This window comes from Dermacentor silvarum, chromosome 4, assembly GCF_013339745.2.
Source record: "Dermacentor silvarum isolate Dsil-2018 chromosome 4, BIME_Dsil_1.4, whole genome shotgun sequence".
Taxonomy (NCBI): domain Eukaryota; kingdom Metazoa; phylum Arthropoda; class Arachnida; order Ixodida; family Ixodidae; genus Dermacentor; species Dermacentor silvarum.
The window spans coordinates 53,471,186-53,498,937 of NC_051157.2; the positions used below are offsets into that span (position 1 = coordinate 53,471,186).

The 27,752-nt window shown below is 46.3% G+C and overlaps 2 protein-coding genes across 5 annotated transcripts in view; one reads left to right on the forward strand and one right to left on the reverse strand.

Moving 5' to 3' along the window:
• Positions 1-9,970, forward strand: part of LOC119450045 (vascular endothelial growth factor receptor 1-like) — an 83,161-nt gene extending 73,191 nt beyond the window's left edge. For all 3 annotated transcript variants that reach the window (XM_037713399.2, XM_037713398.2, XM_049665606.1), the window contains exons 14-22: positions 160-264; positions 390-509; positions 982-1,174; positions 2,068-2,338; positions 4,629-4,751; positions 5,475-5,545; positions 6,584-6,724; positions 6,970-7,075; positions 7,897-9,970. In XM_037713399.2, coding sequence (XP_037569327.1) covers positions 160-264; positions 390-509; positions 982-1,174; positions 2,068-2,338; positions 4,629-4,751; positions 5,475-5,545; positions 6,584-6,724; positions 6,970-7,075; positions 7,897-8,307 — 1,541 coding nt within the window. In that variant the 3' untranslated portion in view covers positions 8,308-9,970. The remainder of the gene's footprint in view (positions 1-159; positions 265-389; positions 510-981; positions 1,175-2,067; positions 2,339-4,628; positions 4,752-5,474; positions 5,546-6,583; positions 6,725-6,969; positions 7,076-7,896) is intronic.
• Positions 9,899-20,948, reverse strand: LOC119450046 (monocarboxylate transporter 12). Of its 2 annotated transcripts, XM_049665615.1 has the most exons (5): positions 19,717-20,948; positions 18,665-18,808; positions 17,120-18,148; positions 14,422-14,491; positions 9,899-10,133 (listed from the first exon to the last, which is right to left on the reverse strand). In XM_049665615.1, the coding sequence occupies exons 1-5, from the start codon at positions 19,892-19,894 to the stop codon at positions 10,115-10,117; spliced, it is 1,440 nt and encodes a 479-aa protein (XP_049521572.1). In that variant the 5' UTR covers positions 19,895-20,948; the 3' UTR covers positions 9,899-10,114. The 2 variants fall into 2 exon arrangements, with proteins under 2 accessions (XP_049521572.1, XP_037569328.1); XM_037713400.2 differs by lacking the exon at positions 9,899-10,133 and having other exon boundaries at positions 10,945-14,491.
• Positions 20,949-27,752: the final 6,804 nt, after the last annotated feature.

The window sequence follows — 27,752 nt, forward strand, 5'->3', positions numbered from 1 at the left end:
CGTACACTTTTTTATTAGTAAACTTGGTAGTTAGAAGGCTGGACTCGTTACCTGAATGGTTTCGGAATAACTAAACTTAACCTCGAGGCAGCGTAATGTACCATCTCGTGAAAAAGGTGTCGGCTCAGTTCAAACATAGAAACCATCTGGTTTTTGCAGGAAGGACCTTGGGACAAGGCGCCTTTGGCCGGGTTGTCAAGGCTGAAGCCATTGGTCTTGGTGAACAGGGTCAGTCGCTTACGGTGGCGGTGAAGATGCTCAAAGGTAAGCCTTCACTCTATCTACATGTTAGGAGACTATTTTCTACAACGCTAATAAACAAAGAATTTAATGTTAAAAAGTGTTCATAAATTCTTTATTTTGACTCTTGTTTATTTGTTTTTTATCAGAGCGAGCCGATATGGCCCAACGCAAGGCATTAATGGCCGAGCTGAAAATCCTGATTCATTTGGGTCGGCACTTGAACATCGTGAATATTCTTGGCGCTGTGACGAAGAACGTAGCCAAAGGTAAGTCTCACTCTCGCTTTTGTCTGACGCCTCGTGGGCCTTGTCACTTACTGAGAGCCGAGCCACTGATGCGATTTAAGCTTAGATCAGAAACGAGATAGCAAAAAAAAAAGAAATATGAAAAAAAAAATGTACACAGAGCGGTCGCGTTTCCGTGAGAAACTTGAGTGGTATGTAGGGTGTCCCAGCTAACGTTAGCCACGCTGGTCACAGAAAAAAAATATTTTTTTTGAAAAACATGGTGCAAGATACGATTTTATGACCTATTGAGTTCGGTTGTCAGAGCTCTGGCGACCGCAAACCATATGCCTTATAATTATATCTTGCACCGTGTTTTTAAATCTTTCTTTTTTTCGGTAAACAGCTTGGCTAACGTTAGCTTGGACACATGATATATAGTAGAATGTCGACATGGCAGCCAAGGTGACCAAGCATTTCAACATGATCGTTTGGCTACATTTCCCCGTCGCAGGTGAATTGATGGTGATCGTGGAGTACTGTAAGTTTGGCAACCTGAGGCATTATCTCCTGAGACACCGGGAGCGCTTCATAAACCAGCTCAACCCGGAGACCGGCAAAGTGGACCCGGACATGTACTACAGCCCGATGTCTCCAACCTCGACCTCGCCCGGGTTCCGATTCGCCATTTCAAACCCTGTTTACTGGTAAGTTACGTATGCTATACGCCCGGAAGTGGGACGTCCGTTCGCATATATATAGAGCTATATCATCATTTGCATGTTCTCTGCATCGCGCCACGATGGCTGTGCACCTGAAGTGGGCATGGTGTCGCACGAGAAAAACGAGCGTATTTTGTCCTGTAGATATTGCGCGCTTTCGTAAGGCTTACCTTTAAGAAGCGACCACATCAAAAGACACCGATGCTTTTTTTTTTCTTTCTTGCCTAATATGGTATTGACGCGCCGTGTCCACATTGTCATGGGAAGAAACCGCTTTCGTACATGTGTACTAGTAGCAAGCAAGAGAAACTAACAAACGAACTAGCAAGACACGGGTAGATTAGAACAATAAATATACCGCGCGGGTAGGATTTTTACATGCTGTCCCTTCAGCAGCGAGCTTGCGTACCTTATTCACTGATGCGTCAAGCAGGACCATATGCCAGCCTCTCTAGGCCTCCACTTCTTTGCCGAATGTCCCGTGTTCTTCTTTCAATTTGCAACTTCCCCTCGTCCAGTATAGAATCGACAGTTGGGAAAGACGGCGACTGATCATCAGCGAAACGAACACATACAACAAGGAGAGACTCAGACGACGACACAATCACCGAGACTAGTTTTCAAAGCTTGCGTCATCACGTGTGTTGTCGCTTCTTTGCATGCTTTCTCTGCTGCCATGGTTTCAGGCTGTTAGTTCCTCTCACCTTGATCCCCTTCTCCGCGTAACTGGCGTCTCCGAGTATGGCTGAAAAAAAGTGTTCAAAATAGTATCTCCCTTTTCCTCACTTAATTATATAGTTAATTTGTTATTACATTGGTTGCGTGATGTAACGTTGTACGGCGAAGTGTGTTGATCGTGCACCCGTCGACGCTTTCAGCCAACAACGGCAGCAGCAGAGCACGCCGACGCTGAAGTACGCCGATTTGGCGATGAGCGCGACCCCCACGAGCAACGGGAACGAGTTCAGCTTCTCGGTGTCGGACACCACGTACGGCTTCCTGCCGGAGAGCGGCAACAACGCGACGCTCATCAGCGGCTCCTCCCTGCGCGACCACGGAGACATGCGCGACGCGGCGCTCACCACCCGCGACCTGCTGTGCTTCGCCTTCCAGTGCGCCCGCGGAATGGAGTACCTCGCTTCGAGAAAGGTATGCGCGCCATGCTGTTCCCGTTTTCCGAAATGTTCGCACGCTGTTCGGGCTTCAAGACAGAAGCAGTAAGCGGATGCTGCATATATAACAAGTGTATGCTTAGCGCCAAGTCTCGGTTCATGCTCAATTAATCACAGCGTGCCGTGGTGCGGTTGTCGCCAAAAATAAGAAGAAAAAAAAAAGAGAAAAGAAAAAAATAAGATAAAAGAAAGTGGTGCGCCGCTCAAACGATCGTCGTCGTAACAGTAAAGACGGACGGACACAGCAAGGTCAGTTTGTTTGAACTGACGTCAAAGTGAAATTCAGAATGAAATTTACAATGAGATTTCGCGGCAAGACGTAATTACCGCCTATCGACTCCCTAGTGTTACCGGCCTCCATTTCTTCTGTTCTCATCTTTCTATAGTGCGTCCTTCTAGTAGTCCTATAGTGAAAAAAACATATTTAAAAAAGTTGATTTTCGTCCGAAAGACGAAACATATTGACAGCGTAGCAAGGTTTACCGTTGCGCTTGAACTCCTAAGGTGTTCTAGCTCAACACTAAAACTTGCTACTCTGTCAGTCGCACCCTCGTTACTCTATACGCCGGTGCGACATGTCGGCGCGACACAGCAGGCAACCGCTGCCGTGCAGAAGGAACATCGCCCTAGCAGCTACCAGGCGTTTCACAACGCGGGTTAGGGTTAGCAGCGCGCGAGACGGTATACTATCGAGGCACCCTACGCTGGCCTGATGAGGAGCACCGTCAGTGGCGTTGCAGGCGTCACACCTCGATGATGCATGCGAGATGAGACCGAAAGAAAACCGTCGGGCGTTAGTCAGCGCCCAGCGAAACATTACGTAACGTAGGCTTGACGCTTACTGTCCTTTCCACTCAGACCAGCGCACACACACAGTAGCTCAGAAGGAAGGCTAGTGTGCTTATATATAATATGCGCGTGTGAACAACGCTGCACGCCAGCAGTGGAAGGCAGAATGATGGCCTGGCTCGACCACTGAACCGATTGAATAGTGTTGACGGTGTGTCCACTTCGCTTCGTGGTTTGTACAGCCAAACGCATATCCGCATCTCGGGAGACCCTCTAACCCTCAGCCGTGGGCCACGCATGCGCTGTTGATAGCGGCGCAGCATAAAGGCGGCGGAGGCGGCGCCACTGACGTTTATACGCCTCGAGAGACCGTATAATTGCTGTCGCGATAAAATAGATACCGTGGTTGTGCATGTCGATGTGGCTTATGTTCAGAGCCGTTATAATACGTCGAGTCTTTTTTTTTTTCGGACTTAATGACGCAACGCTAAGCATTCCAGTACGACTGCGAGACCAGCGTGTATTAACTGTAAGACCTGTCTCCGTCTCTTTATCTTTCTATCCCTTTCCATCCCCCCCCTCCCCTCGCCCCCACGCACACACACATACGTAGGGTAGCCAACCGGTTTCAGTCCTGACCACGGTGTAAGATATATACTCTTTAGGTGAGGACACTCGCCAGACTCGATGGACCAGATAAAGTAGCAAAGGCGCGCGCCGATCGGCCCGGTGACGGCAGCGGATACCTATCGGCAGTACGACGCAACTGCAACACAGAAAGCTTTTTATTGCTTTAATCTCCCGTTGTTATAGCAACTGGCGGTTCGCGGGAAATCCGAAATGATTGAGTGAAGCACGAAAGTAGGTCACCGGGGAGAGGGCATGCGCGCGTTCCTTGTCGGCGCACGCTCTCGCCTGCGTTCTAACTGAAGTTGCGTCGTTCCGCCGATAGGTATCCGCTGCCGTCACCGCCCCGATAGACGCGCGCCCTTGTATGCTTTATCTGGTCGATCGCGTCTAGCAAGCAAGCCGAGAAGTGTCCCCACCTAAAGAGTATATATCTTACACCGTGGTCCTGACTAACCTCCAGGCTTATCTTTTATTCCGTCTCTCTCTTAGTTGGAGCCCATTCTGATTTAGCATATCCAGTGTGTTCTTTTGTAGCATAGGTGGGCTGCCATCAGACTCGGGAAAAGAAAGTCGGTTCAGGATATCATTCATTATTCCAGCCTCGGAACTCTATGATTGGTTCACGTGGTCTATATAGCGCTAACACCGCATAATTCTGCTATCTTTCTTTTTCGTGTAATTCTGTGTTAACAAAGGCGAAAGTTTCATTCTCATATGTGGATAAGACAGAACGAAATACTTAAAATTAGGAGTGCATAGAACACACTGATAACTTCTAATATAAGCCTCAAGTTTGGCGAGAATAATTGTTCGCGAAGTGTTTTCAACTATTATCTTTTTCTTTGCAGTTGATTCACAGAGACTTGGCGGCAAGAAACGTTCTGCTAGGCGAAGGAAACGTGGTGAAAATATGCGATTTTGGGCTCGCGAAGGACTGCTACAAGTACTCCAACTACATCAAAAAAGGAGACGTAAGAACCGAACTTCTGAAATATTGTTTGATACTCTATTTTACGTAATAAAAGTGCAGTTGGGCCTCCTGCTGTAAATATACTATGAGCCTTATACTGTAAATATGAAATTAAAACTTCGAAAGAACTCCGAAAAAAAAAGTTGACAAATCTACTGCCCCGCTTATAGCTAAACGTATCACTCCGTGAATATATCGCAATGGGCATTCCTTGGACTTCCACTTTTCTTTGGTATAAGCGTGCATCCTATAGTTTTGACTGTCAAATGAGATTGCCTATCGTCATGAAATGAAAATGGTAACTGAATTTGTAACGTTTTCAAGGCACGGCGCACCTTAACTTTGAAGACATTTCTGTAAGAACAGTGATTTGCCATTCCACCGATTATTGAGTGTCCCTCAAGTATCGGTGGAATTATTAATATATTATAGCTTCAAAACGACTGATATTCTTATATTCAGCAAGTTTCTACAAAGTTTCTAATTCGCATACAAAAACGAGCACGTTTTGATTGTTTAGTTGTGCGAAGAAGACAATGAACGAGCTTGTATGCGAAATCTCATCTTATAGTATCATCAAAATTTGACAAAATATTTAAACGAGGTTCGTTGTGAGAAGGTCCAACATAACATGTTTTCATATTTACGTAATTATTGTTTTGTGCTGAATATGTGCTTAACATCGCGCGGAATGACTCACGCTTTCTCTATCCTTTCTTTCCAGGGTCTTTTGCCTGTGAAATGGACGGCTATCGAGTCAATTATGGACCGAGTCTTTACAACAAAAAGCGATGTGTACGTTTCTCAACTGTCCTTGGATGTGTTCAGTTGTTTGTATGAGGCTTAGATTTAGTGCACTGTTCCCTGAATGAAACATTGACCGGTCAGCGGGAGGAACATAGCCACTGGCCTGTTATTGTAAGCCGATTATCTAATCTGCCGAATGCACATTATCGCAAGAATCTATTTTTTTAGAATTAATGCCTCAATTAGGCACACATTATTGCATCCTCTGTCAAACACCGAGTCCGTTCTCACATTCTGAATATTCCCATTTTCACTGAAGGTTTTATTGTGATAATGCGATGTGTGTGATGACACGGACACAAAGTAAAAAAAAAAGAAAAAAAAGAAAGGAAAGTTCAGTGACAATGATAATCAAACAGGTTTGACATTCAGAACATGTGTTCAGCGCCATATAGCTAAGCTTAACCAGAATATAAGTGCATGGCAGAAATTATTGGGCGCTTTTTACGTGAAATCATCTGTTCCACATCATCACGTTCACATTAAATTAATATTTTCCTTCCTGTGGCTGCAATTCTTGCCGTTTAGCGTTAAAGCATCAATACCATGAGATAGCCCACATTATTCTTTTTTTATATTTTTTATCTTCTCTTGTTTGTTTTCTTATCTTTTCTACCCTTACTCCGTACCCTTGTGCAGAGTAGCCAACCGCACACTTAACCTGGTTAACTTCTCTGCATTTCACCTCTTTTTCCTTCTTTCCTTCGGTGTATTCAGCGTATCGATTTCATTAGTTGGTCGCGTTGTCTGCTTCCTTTGCTGTATTCGAGTTTGAGCGTTTTACACATAAGAGAAAACATTCGCGCTTGCCGCAATTGTTTTCAGACTATCGCAAGTTTTGTATCCAGGACAGTGCGTCTTAAAGCGTGTGGTGGGTCATCTTATCCCCGCTGACGCATTTTTGTAAGAAAGTATGTGCCGACAAAACCGGCTGTAATTAGTCCAAGCGAGCCCCACGTCGACGCGATGTTGATTCGTAGTGCTTTGTTGATGACTCAGTCAGATTACTCATTATTTCATTAATAGGTGGTCGTACGGAGTGCTACTTTGGGAGATATTCTCACTGGGTGGCAATCCCTATCCTGGAGTTGTCATCGACGAGTCCTTCTACAAAAGGCTCAAGAACGGCTACCGCATGGAGAAACCAGACTACGCTCCAGACGACGTGTAAGTGATCACGTTTGACTCAAACGACTCAAGCCACATATAGTTTCTTATCAAAGCTTTTGGAAGTCTGAATGTTTGTTTGAAAATGAAGACAGACTTTTGTTTGGTCTGTCGTTCTGCCTATAGTGTAACGAGCGTGCGGATTTACAGAAATTATATGTGCATTTGGCTTTGTTCAGCATTATGTTGTAACGGCTTGCTCCTCTTGATAACTTTGTGACGCACAACTTTCTTATTTCGCGCAGGTACGAAATCATGCAAAGTTGCTGGCAAACGGAACCTAAGGAGCGGCCGGAATTCTCGACCCTGGTTACCCGCGTTGGAGACCTCCTTGAGGCTGGAGTGAGAAATGTAAGTTATCAACAAGTGTAGAAATTTTGTTTATCGCTTAATCAACGTAGGCATGTCAAATTTCACTGATAGGGAACATCTGCCACTTTGCGGTTGTGAACAATATTTCAAGTGAAGTCGATAACATCGGATCGATTTCCAACCAGTAAAATTCAAGAGAAGGAGAACTCCAACCAAAATTTATTTTAAAACCCCGACGTTTCGGAGCCCGGCCGGCTCCTTCTTCAGGGTGAATATGGCGTGAGGCGTAGCAGTGCTTATGTGCGTTGTTGGTGCTTTGGCAGGCGCGCAGACGAGCGCGCAGACAAGCGCGCAGACATTTTTCGTAGACCTTGACAGTAAATGGCGGGAAGTGTTCCTGATGAACGTTAGATGTTACCCGGCCTCTTCTGGACCCGCCGTCTATTCTCATGAACGCATATAAGAACTACTACGCCTCACGCCATCTGACCCCTAGAGAATGAGCCGGTCGGGCTCCGAAACGTCGGGTTTTTAAAAATAAATTTTGGCTGGAGTTTTACTTCTCTTTAATTCAGTGGTCCCCAACCAGGCAGATATCTGCCGAATGTTTACCTTTAACCAGGAAGATAGTTTTCTGAAGCAAATTCGCATAAACTTGGGTGCGATTAATTAAAGCACTCTAAATGCAACGCTGGCGTGTTGACAGCAGTCGTTCAGTGGCAGCGGGAACAATTTCCTATGCTATGCAAATTACTGACAGAAGGAAGCTGTTGCAAAACTAGTTCTGTAGCTACAACTTCAATGCCATTTACATGCACGCCCACCCAAGAGATCATGCTATACCACCCTTTTTCCCGCAGTACTACCTGGCCCTGAACGACCCTTACGCCAACGTGAACCTGCTTTTGAAGAACAACAACGACTACCTCACCATGGGCAACACGCTAGACCCTGACTATCTGGACATGAAGTCCGATGATGAGAACTACATTAACACGAGCCGCGCCGCTACACAGCCGAGTTCGGAGCCGCACTACGCCAAGATGGCTGCCACCACCAGCCGTGGACGACGGCAGCGCCCCAGTGGCGGACAGCATGGAAATGACGCCCATGATCGGCCGCGACGGCGACGCTATGCAGGCTGCGCGCGACACCACCCCGGGCTACATGAACATCGGCAACGGGACGGCGCTACAGCTGCGACTTCCACAAGGGAAGCGCCGAGACGCACCGCCTCCGCTGTTGCCGCCGTCCGGCGGCACCTTGGGTGACGCGAGGTCATCGGACGACGTGAGCGAAATCTGTGCCACACCACCGCCGGCGTACAACCTGGTCGTGAGTATCGACGGTAGTGGAGGCATCGAGGTGTGAGCGACCACGAATCGCGCGACCGATTAACTTTGCGTGCAAGTGTTCCTGGCACCGTCAAAGCAGGGACATAATGGAAAGCCGACACCACAGTCACCAAGTTCTCATGGCGTTGCCCGAGAGTAGGCGGAGCCGCGCTACACTCCCTGCCGATGGTCGAGCGAATGTGCTGTTGCGTGTGACTCCAGAGTGCGACTCCGTGTGATTGAACGAAACCCATAACCACGCTACGCGAAAGTGCTACGCCATGAATGCGGACTCATGCTCGAAGATGTACATAGATATGTTGTAGATTTGTATTTTTGTTGACGTTGTTACTTTCCTTGTCCTCATCGCCGTTGTCAGGGCATCCAGGTCGCGGTGCGTGCTACAATATTTTATTCTTCTTGGTCGCGGTATGCGGGCCTCTCATTGAGTTTAGCGCTCCAGTGCCCTGGAATACAAGCGTCACTCCAGTCCTCGCCAGTCAGAGCCCAGCCTGTTGCGCAGGGTCTGCGACAGGTGCCATGATTTAAGGCTCGGTTGGAGCCCTGGTCAATTACGCAGTGGCCTGCACACTTTTGACAAAGGCTGTAAGTGCGTGTGTACCCGCGGATGTTTCGTAATTGTGCCATTCGTCTTGTTCGTTCTTTATGTCTGTGTATGAATCTCCGCGCCCAGTGTAATTAGCCTGTGCATCGTTACATTCTTGTACGTTGAAGGAGAAACTCAATCCAGCCTGCAGTATACGCGGGCGCCCTTATGCGGAGTTCTTGAATACGGCGCTTACATAAAATGTAACATTTACTTAAAATGTAAGTGTTTGTGCGCAATCGTTTCTGCTTTCTGGAATGTTTCTCACCAAGTTATCTTCTCGTAACAGTTAAGATATTAACGAAAGTGTGATCCCGCTGTGATCACACTTTAAGTAAGTAAGAGAGCACGCTATCTCGCATACTTCAGATATGAATATTCTGCTCTTTAAGCTAAGTCTGGGCCAAACTCAATCGACCAAGTCACCTCCGGCCAACAACAACGGCAAAAGAAAAAGAACATACAATACGATCTGCATTCCAAGTTCACTTAATGTGCTTTGTTGTTATTTCTGGTTCTGTTTTCTAGCTGTGTTTTCAACCGTCTCTTATTCTCGTCAAGTCACAGATAACGCAGTTATCAAATGCTTACCAAGTGTTATCTTTTTGGTGAAGCGATCGTTACCAGTGTCCTGCGCAGGCGCACTGCCGTCTTGCAAAGAGTACAACGGAAGCAGTATTCATGACTTGTCTTTTCATTTTTATTGTACACGTATTGATGAGACACTTTTCAGGCTTTTTTTGTTTGTTTTTGTTCTCAAGGTTGTGTGCATGTAAGAGGGCGATGACATATACGTATGTGCCGTCTGCTCAATTGTATTTTCTTCCTTTCGTTGTGAGCTAGTCATTAAGTACCACAGCGGACTTGAAAGCGCGAACTTATGCTGACAACATCGACTTATTTTATGTTAAAGCTGTTTAAACACAACTGTTTAAGAGATTCCCTATGAAGAAAGTATAATTTAATAATAAAACCACCGCATCTACGACTTTTCATGTCCCTGTTTGTTCCTGTCTCGAAGATAAGTTTAGCTGCATGAATTGAAAAGCATGAAATGTCTATAGGCGGCGCAAAGGTGTGTGCGCGACAATATGTCCTACAGTCTCACTGGTCTTGTCGAAGACGCTTCGTCCCCGATCACCAGGTAAGGCTGCACCTGCAGGTTTAGCCGGAATCGAAACCTCAACTTCTTAATTGCTCATCACGTAATAAATAAAATGAAGCACTGTGCATCACTGCCTAACTGGAAAGCTAATTCTGGACGTCTATACATTCCAAAGCTGCCCCAGAGCAAAGGTACCCAGAGCAGCCAAGCTACTTTCATTCGAAGTAGTGATGAAGAGGATACAGAGGCTCCTTCTATACAGTAGAACCCCGCTGATACGTTTTTCATGGGATCATAAAAAACAATAAAAAGAAAACGTAAGAGCCGGGAAACAGCAAAAATTGACAAATGGGAGTAGTGTTGAACTGCACGCAATATTCTTTTAATTCTTACATGTGAAAAAAAGTCGTAGTTTCGCCCGACAGCCGAAGTATTGATTGCGATAGCAAATTAGTAGACAGCTATACAAAGTAAGAATAGTTTTATCGTCCTATAAACTTGTAAACATTCGCTTATTAACTATATTAACAAGCATGGTGTCAACGCCCACAGTCAATCATGAACACATCACACTCGATGAGCGCGGACACGCGCTGTCAAACGCTGGCGTGAGGGATTTAAGCGCCGCTGCAGAAGCGAGCGAAGTGACCTTCGTGCTGTTGTCTATCCCTTCAACGCAAACTGAGCGCCGAGAACACAGCACGCACAATGGTACGAGCCGCCGACGCACCTACACTGCGTAGACTCTGCCCCCAACGTAGATCGCTTTCACGATACGGCCTGCGCGACCGCGCGCCGCCGCGCATTACGCAGCTGATGCCAGAGCGCAACGCTGCCCGCTATCCCTCCCCCCTCGCCCCCTCGCCGGTGCCTCGAGCGCAACGGAAGAAGGCGCGCTTCCGCCCTGCTTTCCTCCCTTTCGCGCGCGAGATTTAGACGCGGTCGTCGGCTCCCCTCGCACGCTTTCACTCGCACATAAAGCATACGGCGCGCGGCGACGGCTTTATCGCCCTTGGACATTATACGGAACATCTATGAGCCAAAACCAATTTTAGGGCCGCAATGCGTCATAGACACCATCTTTAGATACCAAATGCGGATCTCAAGGGCCATACTTTTGCTGGCGGAAACCGAAAATACGTCATAAATGTCGCCCCCGGCACTTTGGGCGGCCAATGCCGTCGTCAAGCAACCAAGCCAAGCGACATGAAAAGTCAAAATGGCCGCTCGGGCCGGCGCGGGGTGGCAGTTCGCCACGTATGATGCGAGAACGGTCCCACAGTTGCGACGTAACAGCGGGGTTACCAATGCATTGGGTTCTATGGGAGCTGTGCCGGGACCGGCCGAAAACGACGTAACAGCCGGGAAAACGCAGCACCCGGGAACGTAACAGCGGGGTTTTACTGTAACTAGCGATGAAGTTAGAAGGGCCTCGAAAGACATGACCAGGGGGAAAGCTGCTGGGGAAGATGGGATAATAGTCAATTTAATCAAAGATGGAGGATATATCATGCTTGAAAAGCTTGCGGCCCTTTATACGCAATGCCTCACGACTTCAAGTGTACCAGAAAGCTGGAAGAACTCCAACATTATACTCATCCATAAGAAGGGAGACCTTAAAGAATTGAAGAATTATAGACCCATTAGCTTGCTTTCAGTACTGTATGAAATATTCACCAAGATAATTTCCAATAGAATCAAGGCAACACTTGACTTCAGCCAACCAAGCGACCAGGCTGGCTTCAGGAAGGGATATTCTACGATGGATCATATTGATGTCATAAATCAGGTAATAAAGAAATCTGTGGAGTACAAACAACCTCTCTATATGGCATTCATAGATTATCAAAAAGCATTTGATTCAGTAGATATCAGCAGCCATAGATGCATTGCGTAATCAAGGAGTACAGGAGGCATACGTGAATATCTTGGAAAATAGGATTGCACAGCAACCTTGGTTCTCCACAAGAAAAGTCGAAAGATATCTGTCATGAAAGAGGTCAGGCAAGGAGACACAATCTCTCCAATGATATTCACTGCATGCTTAGAAGTATTCAAGGGCCGGTATTTTGTAGCGATGCCTTTCCGGGGTTTTGCCTTTTCGCGCTTATCGCGCTTTGTCAGTGGTCGGAGCGACGGTCCGCTCGCGTTATCAACGGGATCAGCCGGCCATGAGCGGTGGATGATAAGACTAAGAGATAAGATAAGATAAGAGATAAGTCATAACAAGGCATCGCTACAAAATCGCGGCCCAGCTCTTAGACTGGGAAGGCTTAGACGTGAGGATCAACGGCGAATATCTCAGCAACCTTCGGTTTGCAGATTACATTGTCCTATTCAGCAACAATGGGGACGAATTACAGCAAATGATTGAGGACCTTAACCGAGAAAGTGTAAGAGTGGGGTTGAAGATTAATATGCAGAAGACAAAGATAATGTTCAATAGCCTGGCAAGGGAACAAGTGATGATGATGATGATGATTTATTGGCATCCCCTTTGAAACGGGGCGGCGACAAATAGTCACCTAGCCTGCTTGATTTAATCAGGTATACTATACATGTTCTTTATCTAGCATTTTTGTATACCTCTCATTATTTTTCTTTTTCAAAAATTTACCTTGTACCGCTGCCTATGATTTTAACAAATCAGGTAGTGTTCAGGATCGCCAGTCACTCTCTATAGAGTCTGTAAAGGAGTACGTTTATCTAGGTCAATTACTCACAGGGGACCCTGATCACGAGACGGAAATTTACAGAAGAATAAAATTGGGTTGGAGTGCATACGGCAGGCATTGCCAAATCCTGACTGGGAGCTTACCACTGTCGTTGAACAGAAAACTGTACAATCATTCAATTCTACCGATGCCAACATATGGGGCAGAAACTTGGAGGTTAAGAAAGAAGCTCGAGAACAAGTTAAGGACAGGAACGAAAAATGTTAGGCCTAACGTTAAGAGACAGGAAGAGAGCGGTGTGGCTCAGAGAACAAACGGGGATAGCCGATATCCTAGTTGACATTAATGGGAAGAAATGGAGCTGGACAGGCCATGTATAATGCGTAGGATGGATAACCGGTGGACCATTAGGATTACAGAATGGATACCAAGAGAAGGCAAGCACAGTCGAGGACTGCATAAAACTTGGTGGGGTGATGAATTTATGAAATTTGCAGGCGCAAGTTGGAATCAGCTAGCGCAAGACAGGGGTAATTGGAGATCGCAGGGAGAGGCCTCCGTCCTGCAGTGGACATAAAATATAGGCTAATGATGATGATGATATATTCCCAGACTATCGCTCAATCGATAAAGTCGGAGAGGAAAGACATGCAGGGAGGGGAACCAGACGAGCGTCCCGTTTGCTACCCTGCACTTGGGGTAAGGGAAAAGGGGGAATAAAATGAGGAAGAGGGTGAACACTGAGTGCACCTGGTAGGATGCACAGCAGCACTATAAGCGGTTTTTCAAGTCGGTGCCCTTCAAGTACTGTACTAGCGCATGAATCGCTTTTTGTGCCAGTTACGGATGTGGCCACGGTCCGAGTATATTTAATTCAGAGAACGGTCTCGAGTCGAGTCGGTTTAAAGTTGTCGGGAGTTAGGAGGCGATGGATGTTGCATCTCTGCAGGGGGTGATCAGCGTAGGTTAAGTAAGGAAAGGATATGCGTACACCCACCCATAACAGTAGAAAATTGTTCTGCAGTCAGAATGTCGCTTGCTTGGCGATGGCGCACTTCTCCTATTTTCAATATATTTTCAGTTTCGTGGCCAATGTTGGCCCACGTATTTAGTTCCCCTCAGAACATGCGACGAAAGGAAGAAAGTTGTGAGAAGTAATTACACCAGGACACTAATAATTTTCACGAAATAATGATGTTGTCCTATAATGCAATTGTTTCACGAAGGACACCGTTAACTCGAAGAATGTATAGTACAGTAGTATGGCTAGCTCTTCAAGGAAACATTCCGTTAATACTTCGCCATCGATCGCCACTAAGACATGACAAAACGGCCTGTTGGTTATTTTTGCATCTATAGATGTGTGCCTCATGGTTCATGTGATAAATTGTTTTGGATAAATATCAAGAACTGTTGCTCTTATTCATTTGCTTTATTACTGTTTAGATGTTTCCTTTAGGAGCAGGTCATATTGTACTACAATTCAATGAGTCTCCCTCCCACAGGTTGCAGTGGAAATATTCTTTCTTAGCCTTCCTGGTGCATGTTTGCGTCATTGCAGGCTTTTACGACAAGTGTGTGGTCACTTTGCGATGATCTAAAAAGCTAAAATCTTTCGACCTTTGTACAAATTCCGCACTTCAAACAATAACCAAAATACTAACATCACGCATGTGCAGCCGGCGTAGAAGTAGAACAAGCCTCCGTAGCCCCCGGTGATATCACGGAAGTGACCTGCAATGGAACACAGAAAAAGGAAAGGGGTGTCAGAGAAAATAAGGAAAGGCCAAGAGATTGCCTGCGCATTCGCTAGTTAGTTACGTAGAGTTTAATGGTGAAAATGCGACTGGAGGCTATGATGCGCCAACCACAATCATTCGACTATTAATGCACTTGATAGCTGAGAAGCGCCAGCTCTCGCCACGCTGAGACATGAGGCCACGGCATGCGGGGAAGCACAGGACCCGGACACCGAATTCACGAAACTTTTCATGCGGGCAAACTGACTGTCGTGGGCCTTCACTAAAATAGGTTCGCTGTCACGACGCAGCGGTTACTTTAGTTAAGAACCACTGCAACGGGATAACTACATCGTGAGTACTAACACAGAGACCTATTCCACAAAGCTTTTTGATTGATCGTAAAAGCAGTCGGTCTTTGGCCAGTCGCTCACGATCCCTTCTGGGATCATGTTCGCGATCACAAATGGTTCGATGCATGTTCTTACGAGCCGTTCTGGCGTACTTGAATACTTGTGATCTCGCACGCCAGATCTGCTAGTAATAACTTGCAGCGGGATGGGGTGTAGCCAACATAACATTAGCGAAACGCAGCCGACCAATGATGAATAGTTGTTAAGAATAAATGGATTCGTGAATTCGGCCCCCCGAGTGGAGGCTAACAAGAGCAAAGAGGCTGGCGAATCATGACGCAAACTGGCGTGTAAAAGGAATTTCCAACAAGGGCGGAACTCTTATATATATATATATATATATATATATATATATATATATATATATATATATATATATATATATAAGTTTAAGACAGCGAAAGAGCGCTTGAAATTCACAAGGAACAATGTATTTCAGAATGTCCTATCAAGATCCAACTTGCATTTGTAGTAGCATATACTTGTGCCTCATCATCAGGCTGATGATGATGATGATGCTTGTGCCTGTGAGCTATATCCGGCATCCCATTAAACAATCTCTCTATCTTTCTAAAGGCTAACACCTGCAAGAACTAATCAGTAACACCGAGCACTAGTCATCCATCCACGTCAGACAGCATAACTAACTATTTATACTATATTGACCGCCAATACCTGACAAATCCTTCGTGTTAATGAATTTACTCGAAAACACTGCCTCTAATAGTTTCTTTCAATAAAAGCTTATTCCTCCTCCTCCTCCTATGGTCAGCTGCACCTCACTGCTATCTCTCAGATACAGGACGCACCTTGATATCAAGATATATAGCTAAGTCTCCTAAACTTATCTAACCGAGACGAGATGCATCTTAGCAAGCAGTCTCCATGTTGCGTCACGTGAGTTCTGTCACTTCCTATGCTGAAACACTCGCCACGCCTTCAATAAAGCTAACGCTAATCTTGAACAACGAGTGCTCCGTTAATTAGCATGTGCTTATTCCCTCAACGCTTTCAGATTCACTAAGTCGTTCGTAAGAACGGTTCGTAGGAAATCCTTAAGCTGGCTAATTGTAATGACAGCGGCGATGTCATTCAGTGACACAATGTTTCCAACAAAGATTTTACATCGAAGCTGTTGAGTTCCGCAACGGTTTTCGTGCGGCGGCGTGCGACGGCCGCGGTAGTCAATATCAAATGTAAATGCAACGCAACGTGTTTCGGAGCCCCGAATTTCCTTTGAGACTTAATCATCAATGATTGTACACTTTTCAATGACAGTGGTAAGCTCCCAGTCAGGATTTGGAAATGCCTGCCGCATGCACTCCAACCCAATTTTATTCTTCTGTAAATTTCCTTCTTATTATCAGGGTCCCCTGTGAGTAATTGACCTAGACAAACGTACTGCCTTACAGACTCTAGAGGCTAACTGGCTATTCTGAATTCTTGTTAACTTGCTTAAATCTCATTAAATCAAAGAACAACATTTATGCGCGGAATTTTTAACCAGTAATCCGGATTTATTTTTCTCCCGTCACATTATAGCGGCTTCACGGTGGAGGGCAGCCAGGAGTTTGTACGGCTGCTGCGGCGAAAGCGGACGCCTGGGCAACAACAAATTGATTTGGGCAAGTTGGTTCATCTTCAAGATATATTTAAGTATCGCGGGGATGGACAAAAAAAAAAGCGCGCAGCATGACTACAGCGCTAGTCCTGTCGTGTGTCTTTTATCGTCCTCGTCCCATCACCCCCGTCACGCTACACACACACACACACACACACACACACACACACACACACACACACACACACACACACACACACACCACACACACACCACACCACACCACACACACACACACACACACACACACACACACACACACACACACACACACACACACACACACACGCACACGCACACGCACACGCACACGCACACACACACACACCACACACACACACACACACACACACACACACACACCACGCACGCACACTTCGCTCCTCGAAGAAGCAGGGCGTTTGTCGATTGAGCTCATGAACACATTGCAATGTGGTGCATGCGTTTCAAACTATGGATCCGGGACTTCAAAGAGGTGCGACGTCATGCTCACGCATTTCTCTCGCATTTACCTCTAAATCGTCACTGATATTTTTTGTTTTGTTTTAATCTGCATGCAGAGAAGTAATCCCAAGACAATGGTTCTTACCTATCAATAACGGCCGCAGCAGGTTGGCGAGACCGACCAAGCTGGATCCTGCTCCGAAGCACAGAGGGTAATGCAGCGCGTCGGTCACTTCAGCGTAAAGAACCGGGACCAGGGACAAAGTGGAGCCGTTGCACCAACCGGACACGACGGCGCACACCAACAACGAGCCGAAGGAACGCCCTAGTGGCATCGACGCCAACGCAGCAGCCCATAAGAGCAGACACAGGGCGGTCCACGCCCTCCTCGACAGGTATCTCTTGTCCGTCACCCAACCCGAGCCGAGACGCGCCACGACGTCTGCGACCGAGTACGCTGGCAGCAGGAGCACGGCATTCCATTTGGGAACGCCGCAGTCGACGGCGAAGTCAATTATCACAGTAAGGCACGTCACCATGTTGGAGAAGACAACGAGGTGAGTAAGCGTCACCAGGTAAAAGTGAGGGTTTAAAATGAACCCGTAGCTGTGTTCGGTCACAGCTGCGCTATCTTGTCGATGAGCTCCAAGTTGGTTCGGCGCGGCGCCCTTAAGCGGCGGTTTGTTTTTCAAATCGGTCGTCCGAAAGGCCGTCAAACTTGATTCAAGTGTACAAATGCTTTTCTCCGACAGGACAGGTGAAAGCAGCTCGTACCTTTCAACCTCTTTCATCGGCTTGTCCGGCAGAACATCCCTCTCAGCAGACGTATGATAAACAGTCGCGCTCAATTCAGTAGCGATGGCCTCCTTTTCGGGAACTTCGTCCTCTCCAAAACAGCTTTCATCACTCGTTTCGCTTTGATTCTTCAGAGGTTTCGGTTTATCCGGGTCACGGCAAAGGAGAGCCGCAGGGACGGCGTTGAGCGAGACTCCACCGCATATGAGAAGAGCTCCCCTGAAGCCGTACTGGTCGAACAGAAGTTGAAGCAGCGGCGGCAGAATGAATCCTCCCACGGAATGACCGGCCATGTTCAGTCCAGACGCACTGGATAAGTATTTGGCGAAGTGTTTGTTGATAACCACCACGTTTAGCCTGATGCCACCTACGAATATTCCTGTTCAAAGAGAAAGCACTCGTCAGACCATGAGAGAAAGAGAGAGAGAGAGAGACAGAGAGAAGCTAGAGATGTTTTCCTGGCTCACGGCCTGACTTATGCTATACTCTAGGTGTTGGGTGAAAGATGATGTACGCAGTGATGAGACTAACACATGGCTTTCCTGCGCAGCTATATGAAATCGTATAATACGGCTGGCCAACAACGGTGGTGGCAATGCCTATCTGCTCTCTACCATATTTTTAATGATAGTATGGTATTTGAGAGCGCGTAATAATGACATATTACAACAATTTCGCCTTTTAAAAGATGAGGTACAGTCCTCATCGGACAGCGACCCTCGAATATGCGTGCACTGCCTTCGATGCACATCCTAGGCTGGTCGTCTTTTCGTGTTTACAGAGGTGTTTTCAACGTATGTGTATCATTGCCGGCGTGTCATATTCCTATAGTATACGTTGTAATTAGTCGAATACTTATCAAGAAAACGAATATAATATCATACACTATGCGTACCGTGCAAAACGCCCAACACAATAATTAAGAACCACAGGCTCGTGGTGAAGTAGCAGGATGAGACGAGCAGAGCGCTGATAGTACAGGAGATCACCAAGATGGTCCGGATGGTGACGTACTGGTTCAGGATTCCTCCCAGAAGACCTGCGCATTTTTACTCTTCTGAATATAAAAAATCCGGGACATACTCCGTCGACATTCAGGTAAGGGCGCCAATAAAGACAACTTCGTAGTTAAAAATATGAGCTAAAGGGCTGTATGACTATTGGGCTATATGACCGGACTATATGATGTTCTCAGAAGCACGTGCTGGGTCAAGAAAGAAAGAAAAAAGAAAAGGGAAGAAGCCAGATAGAAAAGAAAAAAGAATACGAACATGGACCCAGTGGCTTCTGCCCGAACTTCCGTGCCCCGTTTTAGGTTGGCGGACTACCAACTGTCCTTGAATGCGCTGTGGATACTGTCATGCTCGCGCGCGCTTTTTGGCTATTTTATTTTCATTTATCTTGACTTAACCTTCCAGTGTGTAGGGCAACAAACCAAGGGCAACCTTGTTGACTAACTTTCCAGCTTTCCCATTTTGCCGTCTCTTCCGGTTTCTCCATGAGCTGCCACGGTCGTTTTCAGAATGTTCCACATGTACCTGTATACCTGTATACCTGTATATTGCTGCAAATAACTTTTTTTTTCGTTTTTGCGTTTTCTAGCGTGCTCCTTCTATATACAGTAAAATTTACTCCGATGAAAGTGTGACAGCGAAAGCTAACTGCGCTGTATTCCACGTTAACACATCTCATTTTTCCAATGTGGTAAGAAATCTGCATGCTAACTTCCCTCCTAAGTTAATTCGCTCTGAGCTCACTCATACAAGGGATAACTAGTTTTTTTTTTTTTCCCCGAGTAGACTTGTCTATCAGTCTCTACGCGCGTCCTGTCAGTCTCTACGCTCGTCCGTGACCAAATAGCCATTGAAGCTCTTTGAAGAGTCACCGCATCAGGACGAGATATGAACTAAGCATTTGCCGGAGTGCTAAGGCACAGTATGGTTGTACCTGCCAGAAGGTAGAACGTGGACGTGAGGCTGACAGGCCACGAGGCTTCCTCCCGGGTCACGTGGAAGGTCTGTAGAATATTGATGTACACGACGCCGGCAGCGCCGAGAAGAGGGAAGGCGAACACGTTGGTCCAGAAACAGGCGCCAGCCACGACCCAGCTTCTCTGCGAGTCCATTGTTGTCGATGATCTCGTACAAGATGTTCGAGCGTTCACCGGGGGAGTCCTTAAAGCTCCTCCATCAGCTCAGGCTTTTCCGGTATAGCTATGGAGGGGCTTTAGGAGTCTGAGACGTTCTTGTTATCCCCCTTGGTCGCTTTCACCTCTGATAGCGAGCGAGAACAACCATGAGTGCTTCGTCTTGTTCTAGACACGCGGACGGGTCTTTTCTTTTTTTTTTCCCCTACCTTGAGCCAGATACGCAAGGCGTCGTCTGTCTTTATTTGTTGCTTTCTTGTCGCATGAGCGCGCGCCTGCGCATTCGTAGCTCTGTTTGCGTTATATACTACGCAGTCGTCATGGAATTTGGGTGCACGTTAAACTCACGCCACCTAGGTAGCACGAGGCCCGTTCACTCCGATCCATGACATGATGCTACCTGGCCCGACTGTCATAGAATCTAATGGGAATGCTCCCGAGGCAGCAGCGGTGATTTCGACGTCACCGCTTTCGTTACGCCAGGCTTGGCAATGGAAATTTCGGACCAGGTAGCATGACGTCATGGATCGGAGGGAACAGGCCATGTGCTATCTAGGTGGTGTTGATTAAACCACGAGATTATTGAAATTAATCCGAAGCACCAGCAATACCACGTCACTCATAACCTTAGTGCAGTTTTATAATGCTAAACCCCACATTTATTGGAAAACTGTTAAATGTGGTGTACGCGTTCAACTAAGCTTAAGTCAGGCTACTTCCTAGTTAGTGGATTGACAAGTGTGGCATTCCTACATGGAACATTATGTTAAAACCTGATCAGCTCGCAGTGTTTTGTGTTCACAATGGAGAAGCCCCGCAGAAAATGTACCATTCATTAATGGCAGTCTGTTAACTGTGCTCTACTGTAACTACTGTTTCTTTTCGCAACATTCCCGCAGTAGAATGTCGAACCGTCATCTAACCTAATCGAAGGTTTTGCTCTAGCGGAAATATTTCGCGAATATTTTTTATCGAAGGCAAAGTTCTAGGATAAATATGATGGTCAGATAGCACCGCAAATTTAGTAAACACTGGCTCGCTCTTTTAAATACTATTTTACTGGTCTCCACTAACATCCAGCCCGATTGACTGAAACGGACCGAGAATCGCTGTCATGTATTATATATGGGTGCACTCGTTAGTATGCGAGCCAATGAGTGTTTTGCAAATACTACGTAAGAACGTTCGAAGTTGAACGTTTTGTCACGACCCTCAACGTAAACGAGTGACGAACGATATTACGTCCTTTCTGTAAACTACTAAGAAAATTCAAGACACGGGTGTTTTAAGCTCGTAGTGTGGCATAAACAAACCTAGCGCGAATTGAAACGTTCATGAGTGATTACGCAGAAAATAAATAATGCCATGACATCGCACCATAAAACGTTGCACTGAACTGCTGAACTAAAAGAAAATGAGAACCTGCGGCTTCTCATTTGACAATACATTGCCATTGACAATACAGAAAAAAAAACAATGAGTAAATGACAGCAATCCTGATTTAATACAGCGGCTGAAAGTACGCACCACTGCGTCTTCGAAAACAATTTCTAGCGCGACCTTCTATTACGCAGTACGTACAGCATTGCTCGTAGAATATGGACAAGGTTTAATGAGCTCGGGAGGACGTATATGCGTCACTTACATGCCTTCCGATGCTTTCGCCAAGGTTTCGTGCCATTCGCGCCGTCATTGTCGGCGACAAACGCAGAAACAGCGGCTTGCTGCGCCGCCCCGGCGTCGTGCGCTATACCATTGGGAACAGGTGCAGCAGATCGAGGCAGCGGAGGCCAGCTGAGGCAAGTAATGGACGCATTCCTACGGGAGCAAACATGGCGGCACCCACGGGAGCGTTGTTATAAGGGACTATATACAGACTCATCCGATTTTCGGTACGGCCCTACGCGCGAAAGCTCGCCCGCAGTGCTGCAGCTACAGCTGCTCAAGCTAGGCGCTTGACTTGTAACATCATAGCGCTTGCCTGTGGTTTAACGGCTCTCAACGCATTTCTGATACGACGAATTTTGTAGGAATTGGAATGGTTTACAGGGAATAACCGGACACGGAGGAAAACTGAGCTCAAATTTAATGTGTGATATCAGTGTCAGGAACACTAATTACGTAATTTATGTGCACTTGGTGCCTCTAATTATCGGTCCCTCTAGAACATTTCGCACGTCAGCGTACGTTACAACCCACTTAGATTAAGCCTCTGTGCCACCTCTTCGGAGATTACGGCCTCTAGGAGGCATGTAATACTTGCTCTTAGAATAATTTGTCGCCATTCTCACGCAAGTTTCACCAAGAGTTTACTAGCCTGAAGTGTCATGATCTCATTGCAGTCTATGGAATTTGTAACAGAAGGCTTCGTTCGGCATGCAAGCAAAAGTTCTGCTAGGTCTTTTTTTTTTTTCTCCTGTCTTAACCGAATCATTTTCTGGTTAACCTCGCTTACGACCCCCTCCGTTCTCCATCTCGCTTGGACACAGGGACCATAATTTTATTAGCCTGCAGAAAAGCTAAGACCAGAGAAGGTTGATAACGTGCAGTCAGTTATCTGTTCACAAATATAAATTATAAGCTTGTACCTGTGGTCGGCGTTGATAAAAGCAGTCAAGCGTCTTTCCGCATAGAGCAATAAAACAATACAAACGCAACGTTTCATAGCACAAACGTATGTCGTGCATGTTCTTCTATCCACAACGCGGCGAAGAAAGAAGCAGCGAAAATGCGTGCAATAGATTATGCGTTTAGCAAATAATGTACCACTCGGAATCGCTTGTAAAACCCTGCGAAATAGGACGAAGATGTTAAAAAAGTCAAGATAAACGGCAATAGTAGGCGCGCATTGCGCCATTGTCTCTATAAAGCAACAAAAGGCGGGGGTTGAATCCAAGGCCGCACGCTGACCGTCCTCTGCAAGATAACAAAATATGGCTACGGAAAGATAAGTTACGTCACCTGATGCACGCTATCTCCACTGCTCGTCCTTGGACGGCCCTCGCTCCACTCCGCTTAGCACAGTGCTCTCTATACAGCGATGCATAAGCTCGCAAAATGCTCATATGTCAGTTCTGGACCGATTCCGCTTAGATGGCTTTAAAACTGGGTTCAGTCCGCGGACTGAGAAGGCGTGCATGGTGGAAGGAAAAATACTAGGAGGCACCATGACGTCAGGCAGCTACCCTCGGCAAAGCAGCCTCCTCTGACGCCGCCCCTCTTTTACTTTCGGGCCCATCTGCGTGTTGACTCTTGAGAAATAGGCCCTATGTGGTTGCCGGGACTTTGAAGACATTGCTTTTTTAGCGGTAGCTCTTAGGACGCCCTCGTCACGATCGGCGTTCACCACGCGCCCTCGCTTGTACTTTGCGCCGTACTCACCGCATGCTCGGCGCATAGAACCTACCGCTTGTCTATCACGTAGTGAGGGCCTATTTCCCATCAGCCTTTCGTTAATATATTGTGTCACTAAAGAGTTCAAAATTGTCACGTGGCGCTCCCTTCTAGCTTTTATTCCTTCCTCTATGGTGACGTGGCTAAATATTTTAGGACCTTCCTTCACTCAATAGGAGCTCCACCTCGACACAAAGGATGGATGTATGTATGCTGTGAGCGTCCCCTTTGAAACGGGGCGGTGGCTTGCGCCACCAAGCTCTATAAGAAAGTGAGGTCAGTGCCGCCCATCGACAGAAGTGGCCACTCCGCTGCAATTGTTGAGAATCGTAGCATCTTCTTCATTCGAGGGGCGACGGTTTGCTCGGCTTAGACAGACACAATCCAGTTTAGAGAGACATTAGAAATAAACGCTAGATTATTTTAGTTTTAGGATGTCTATAGACTACACTGTGAAAAATGTTCGCACGAAAATAAAATAAAAAACGTTTGGCTGCTAAAGCGGCAAAGCTGAAGGCCGAAATTTCGTTTCTTTAGTTTTGCGTCCAAATCGCGGCGATGCTTTCGTCATTCTGACGTCACCAATATCACGCTGCTTTCGCGCATCTACGCGCCTTTTCCGCGATGGAAGACCTCACAAAAGGTGGAAATTGAGTCTTCGCTTACTTTCCAATGCAGTGTAACGTATTCCCTTATTCGTAAATGATTCACTAGCGCCGAGCAGGCAATGCCGAAATATGTGATGTGATGGATACCTGGTGCGAAAAGTGCAAGATAACTGCGGCGCCTGTTCTATACTTAAGCTAAATTCACATGACGGTCTGCGGATGAGCACCAGCTGGCTTAGCAGCGACGAATCGCATCGCTAACAGCTCACCTGGCTCATCTCCGGGATCCTTGTGGGCGGTGTGATTCGGCAACACTGAGTTCCACATCATGCTCGTCCACAGAATTTGTTTCGTCGTGTGAATACAGTTTTAGCGAAGTTCCTGCCACGCTAAGATCGACCTATTCGCGATTCCGGAAGCGTCATTCGCCGACCTCGATTAACTTATTGTTCAGTAAAACTTTCTGCTGGGCGAGTTGGTTCATACTTGCAAAGGAAATGGTTATGCGCAAAAAAAAAAAAAGAAAAAAAAAAACACGGACACAGAAGTAGACGGGGACGAGCGCAAACTTTCAACTGACTTTGTTTTTTCCTGCGTTGTCAATATATACTCTGAATGACGTAGGTACAGCAGCGGTGATCACATGACACACTTACAACGTGCCGCGCAAGAACATCATCTCAGTTTCTTTCAAAGAAATTGAAGTATCACTTATACAGCCATCTCCTTTTGACGAAATATGAAAGGCTTCCAACAGTTCACGGGCAGTAGTATCACGGCTTTTGCCCAAAATTTTGATGCCTCGGAAATTTGGTACACACATGCAATGCCGGACGTGCGCAGGCAAATGCGCATTCTCATTATTTTTAATCGACAGCTCATGTTCCCTTGCACGAACGTTGACACACCGCCCAGTTTGCCCTACGTACGTCTTTCCACATGATAGCGGAATTTCGTACACAACGCCAACCGCGCATTTTACGTAGGGCGGCTCGTGCTTTTTGCCGCATCCTCCAGGATTCTTCTTGTTAATCGCACAAATCCTCGGGCAGAGCCCAGCGAGCTTACGCGGGGCTGAAAAAACAATTGGCACAGCGTGCCTACTCGCAACCTTCTTCAAATTATGAGAGGTGCGATGTATGTAGGGCAACACTTCAGGACGGCTCCAGCACTGCAGCCCAGTTTCTGCACCAGCACGGGCTGCTTTCGACTCTCGCAGAAGAACCTCTGCAACTGCCGTAACTACCGTGCAAGGGTAACCGGCATCCAACACACTCCGAACCTGGACATTAAAACTGTCCTGCATAGCATGTGGGCATGATTTCCTGAGCGCGGAACCCAGACAAAGTTTCACAATTCCCCGCTTGACGAGCTTAGACTGCGCAGAATCATATGGCAATAATGCCTTTTGCGCTCGGGGATTATAAGACCAACAAACATGATCATTTAAAAACCGAAGCCGTTATCAAAGTTTTTATGTATGTTGTGTATGTTTTTATGTATCAAAGACGTGATCAAAGTTTTTATTTATGTTGACGACTTTTTAATACTTTTAAAGAAACCACCTGTTTTTACCTTATACAAGTCTGTTGATGCAATTCTTGACGCCTTTCGGCAGTATGGGAAGAAACTGGCCTTCACACATGAAATCCCTTTTAATGACTCGCTGCAGTTTTTAGATCTACGGCTTCGGTTTTTAAATGATCATGTTTGTTGGTCTTATAATCCCCGAGCGCAAAAGGCATTGTTGCCATATGATTCTGCGCAGTCTAAGCTCGTCAAGCGGGGAATTGTGAAACTTTGTCTGGGTTCCGCGCTCAGGAAATCGTGCCCACATGCTATGCAGGATAGTTTTAATGTCCAGGTTCGGCGTGTGTTGGATGCCGGTTACCCTTGCACGGTAGTTACGGCAGTTGCAGAGGTTCTTCTGCGAGAATCGAAAGCAGCCCGTGCTGGTGCAGAAACTGGGCTGCAGTGCTGGAGCCGTCCTGAAGTTTTGCCCTACATACATCGCACCTCTCATAATTTGATGAAGGTTGCGAGTAGGCACGCTGTGCCAATTGTTTTTTCAGCCCCGCGTAAGCTCGCTGGGCTCTGCCCGAGGATTTGTGCGATTAACAAGAAGAATCCTGGAGGATGCGGCAAAAAGCACGAGCCGCCCTACGTAAAATGCGCGGTTGGCGTTGTGTACGAAATTCCGCTATCATGTGGAAAGACGTACGTAGGGCAAACTGGGCGGTGTGTCAACGTTCGTGCAAGGGAACATGAGCTGTCGATTAAAAATAATGAGAATGCGCATTTGCCTGCGCACGTCCGGCATTGCATGTGTGTACCAAATTTCCGAGGCATCAAAATTTTGGGCAAAAGCCGTGATACTACTGCCCGTGAACTGTTGGAAGCCTTTCATATTTCGTCAAAAGGAGATGGCTGTATAACTGATACTTCAATTTCTTTAAAAGAAACTGAGATGATGTTCTTGCGCGGCACGTTGTAAGTGTGTCATGTGATCACCGCTGCTGTACCTACGTCATTCAGAGTATATATTGACAACGCAGGAAAAAATAAAGTCAGTTGAAAGTTTGCGCTCGTCCCCGTCTACTTCTGTGTCCGTGTTTTTTTTTTTTGTTTTTGCACATAACCATTTCCTTTGCAAACTTATTGTTTCTCATTAGGGACTGTTTAAGGCTCTAGGCGGCTAATTAGTTAGTTTGTTTTTGTTTGCTTGTTACAGGGCAACCTGTTCTCGCGATAGGCTGTGCCTACACCTTTTTTTATAAGTGCCGCCACCTAGCTGTGTGCACTAGTGATTACTTCATTCTTCTCCTTATCTTTTATATGCTATTTATAATTTATCGCCAATAAAAGGTTACGAACCAGCAAACTTCTCCCATTAACTTTGTTCTTACTTTATCCTCTCTCTCCCTTTCCTTTTTTTTTCTCTTCAGGTCATTTGGGTGAGCTTAGTAAATTTCTTTGGCAATTAGGTGCTCACGTTGTTGGGGCGTCATCTAAAGCACTGCTATCTCTAGTTTTCAGGTGTATGGTCGCTTCCCTTACAGTAGATGGCCTAATTACAAGACGTTACGAGAAGTCATGGTTTTTGGGAGAGAACTAAGAAATGATAAAGTTTGTCCCTTTGGTATATTGCAAGCGTTTCTTTCTCTCTCTTAAAAGATATGTTGAAGGAAATGATGGCATCTTTTAAAAGTGTCAGTTGCGCCTCTTCTCTGAGATAAGAAAAGCAAAGAAAAAAAAAGAAACGCGAAACAGCTGCAATTAAATGTGGCGCTGCATGTCTGAATACGGTGTATCTTCAGAGTAACAATTGCGGATATCACTGCGCAGAAGACAAGGAGCAATTGAGATGTCATCCCTGGATTGCTCGGTGGAATTTTTGTATGGTATGCGCTTCTTTGTTCATTTATCGCCTTCTGCAGGCGCAAGTTCCCAGCAATGTGCTCTTGATTACGTATTGCGGCGCCAAGAGTTGATTACTACAGCAGTCGCGTGCTCAATTTCAATGACCATTGAAAGCAAAGACGGCAATTGAAATGCGCTTGCCTAATTGGCTCCTTTGTACGAGCTTGCAGAGGGGAGGCAGTATACGGCTTGCGGATTTCATTGGTCTTTGATTTCAATGGCCCTTGAAAGTGCGCGTGGTACCGCGTTGTAAACCTCGTTTGCAGCTCGCGATTGTTCTTTCTATGCGTACGTGTGCCGTGTGCCCTTGCACAGTGGTTCTGGTACGTGCGACGCTGCAATGCGCCCTCGAAGTGTTATGAACACCCGGAGTCTTTCACTGCAGCTCAGTTCTTTTCCTTCCTTCCTCAAGACTA